General features: G+C 64.3%; 1 protein-coding gene across 1 annotated transcript; it reads left to right on the top strand.

The window, feature by feature from the left end:
* Nucleotides 1-1,161: 1,161 nt before the first annotated feature.
* On the top strand, nucleotides 1,162-1,359 carry MNEG_6678 (hypothetical protein; the record flags this gene model as incomplete). The annotated part of the gene is made up of 1 exon (XM_014044850.1): nucleotides 1,162-1,359. A coding segment is annotated over one exon (198 nt), but the record flags the coding sequence as incomplete, so codon positions are not given.
* Between the last annotated feature and the right edge of the window lie 784 nt (nucleotides 1,360-2,143).

Raw genomic sequence — 2,143 nt, forward strand, 5'->3', positions numbered from 1 at the left:
GTGCGGGGGGGGGGGGGGCAGGGGGGACGAAGCGCACCGCCCAGGAGAAGCGCTTGGGCAGTGAGGAACAATTGCGTGCAGCTGCCATGCCAGCAGCGCTCGCCAATGCAGCGCCGTGAACGGCCTTTCACACGTCAGGCTGCGCCTGGCAGGCCCATCGATTGCGATCCCATCGGTGTCCCGGACTGCAGTGCTCATCAGCCTTTATATCGTGGGGCCATGGCATCCTTCATAGTGTGGACAGCAGAACGCACGGAGGGTCGGCGCAACAGGCGACGCTGTGCCGTAAAAGCAGCAGGATGGTTTGCAGACGCCCCTACAGCAGACCAGTGTCAATTTGACGCAACACACTGTAGCTGCACACCGAAGAGGGTCTGCAGCCATGTCAAATGTGCTCAGCAAGCCAGCCCTGCCCTCCTGCAAGCGAAGATGTCCCAGGGATGGCACGCGCCGCCGTGTGCACCAGCGGCAAGTTGGCAGCTGCCCACTCGCCAATGTTGGGTGCTGCAGGATATATGGCTGCGAGCCGTGCGCACGCTCACCAGACTTAGGTTTGGCTGTGTGAATAATATTGCACTTGACGCGAAAGGAGCCCGCTGCGCCAGGCGTGGCAGCAGGAGGGTGCCCCGGGCTAGACCCACCTGTGCGGTGCACGGTGAGGGATTTACGGCTGATTTCGTTTCGAGAGCATCATAGCGTAGGCGATCGTTGCGACGCCAACCCTTGGGGTCTGTCCGCTGGTGCACGGGTCGAACTGGGCCTGGCGAACAGCCTTGACCCATATGAACGCCGTGCGGCCGATCATAGCCATGATCTAGCACCTGCGGCGCGGAGCGCTCGCCCCACCAAGGCCTGCACCTTGCATCAATCGCTGCGCTGTTGCGAATTGTTGCGCTGCAGGGTCGGAGGCATCAGGAGTGAATGGGGCCCGGCGGCGGGGCAGGATGGATTGAACGCAAGCACGTCATTAGCAATGGGGCTGCAGGTGCTAGATGTTGCAGCATGCACGGCACAAGGGTGCACGTGGACCCGTGCCATTGGCAGCAAAATTGCCCAAATGCAGGTGCCGCCGCAGCCACAGGCACAGCCGGCCCTGCACGCCGCGGCGCTGGCAGCGGCAGCAGCAGCAGCACCTCACCTGCATCAGGCAGCAGGGGTGGCATGCCCGGTGTGGCATGGCGGCGGTGGCGGTTGCTCATCGTTGCAGCTGGGCTGGTGCTGCTGATTGGCGCCTGCGCAGCAGCCGCGGCAGGGGTAGACACGCCCGTGAAAGCGGCGCTTGAGCCTGCAGCTGCAGCCGCGGCAGAGGACGTGTCCGTTGAGGGGGACCTTGGGCCGCGTTTTGCTGTCTACAATCAGGTGGGCGGACACGGCAGGGTCGGTTGGGTGGCGGTTGGCATCAGACTGTGCCACCAATGGGGGCTGCAGGTTGTTGGCCACTTAGTCAATCATGTGCATGCTCATGCTCATGCACATGCTCATGCTCACGCCCACGTACATGTATGCATTCATGCATGCATTGTGCGCGTGCACGCATGGGCGGGCGCGCACGCGCGTGAGCGCGCGCGCGCGCGCACACACACACACACACACACACACACACACACACACACACACGCACGTACGCACACACGAGCGCTCACACAAGCCCATACACAAGCCCACACACACCCCACGCTATCCTCCCCCCACATGCCCACACACGCACACGCAATGCGGGAGGCACGGCAAATCCGCGACCTACCCTCTTGCCGTTCCCCCCTTGCCCCTGCGCCAGGTCCACTTTCACCTGGAGGTTGTGGTGGGGGCGGTGCATGTGCTGCAGCAGCTGACGGCACAGCCCGTCGACGTGTACCTGCCGGCCAAGGTGCGCAGATGACCGCCCGATGGCTGTCGCCCGCCCCACAGGGCGGGCCGTGTGGGGCCCTCATGCGCAGCAGGGCGGCGCGCCCAGCGGCCTGCAGGGTCAGGCCGTGTTGCTGCGGGCGCCGCGCGCTGTCAGGCGGGCCTGACACGCCGAGTCCGCGCGCTGTGTGGCTCCAGGTGGTGAAGAACAACTGGTATGGCTTCTTGTCGTGGATTGGCAAGATGGAGGGCGTGGTGTGGCGGGACTGCAACGAGTACGACGGGAAGACCACATATG

This window comes from Monoraphidium neglectum, assembly GCF_000611645.1.
Source record: "Monoraphidium neglectum strain SAG 48.87 unplaced genomic scaffold scaffold01109, whole genome shotgun sequence".
Lineage (NCBI taxonomy): Eukaryota > Viridiplantae > Chlorophyta > Chlorophyceae > Sphaeropleales > Selenastraceae > Monoraphidium > Monoraphidium neglectum.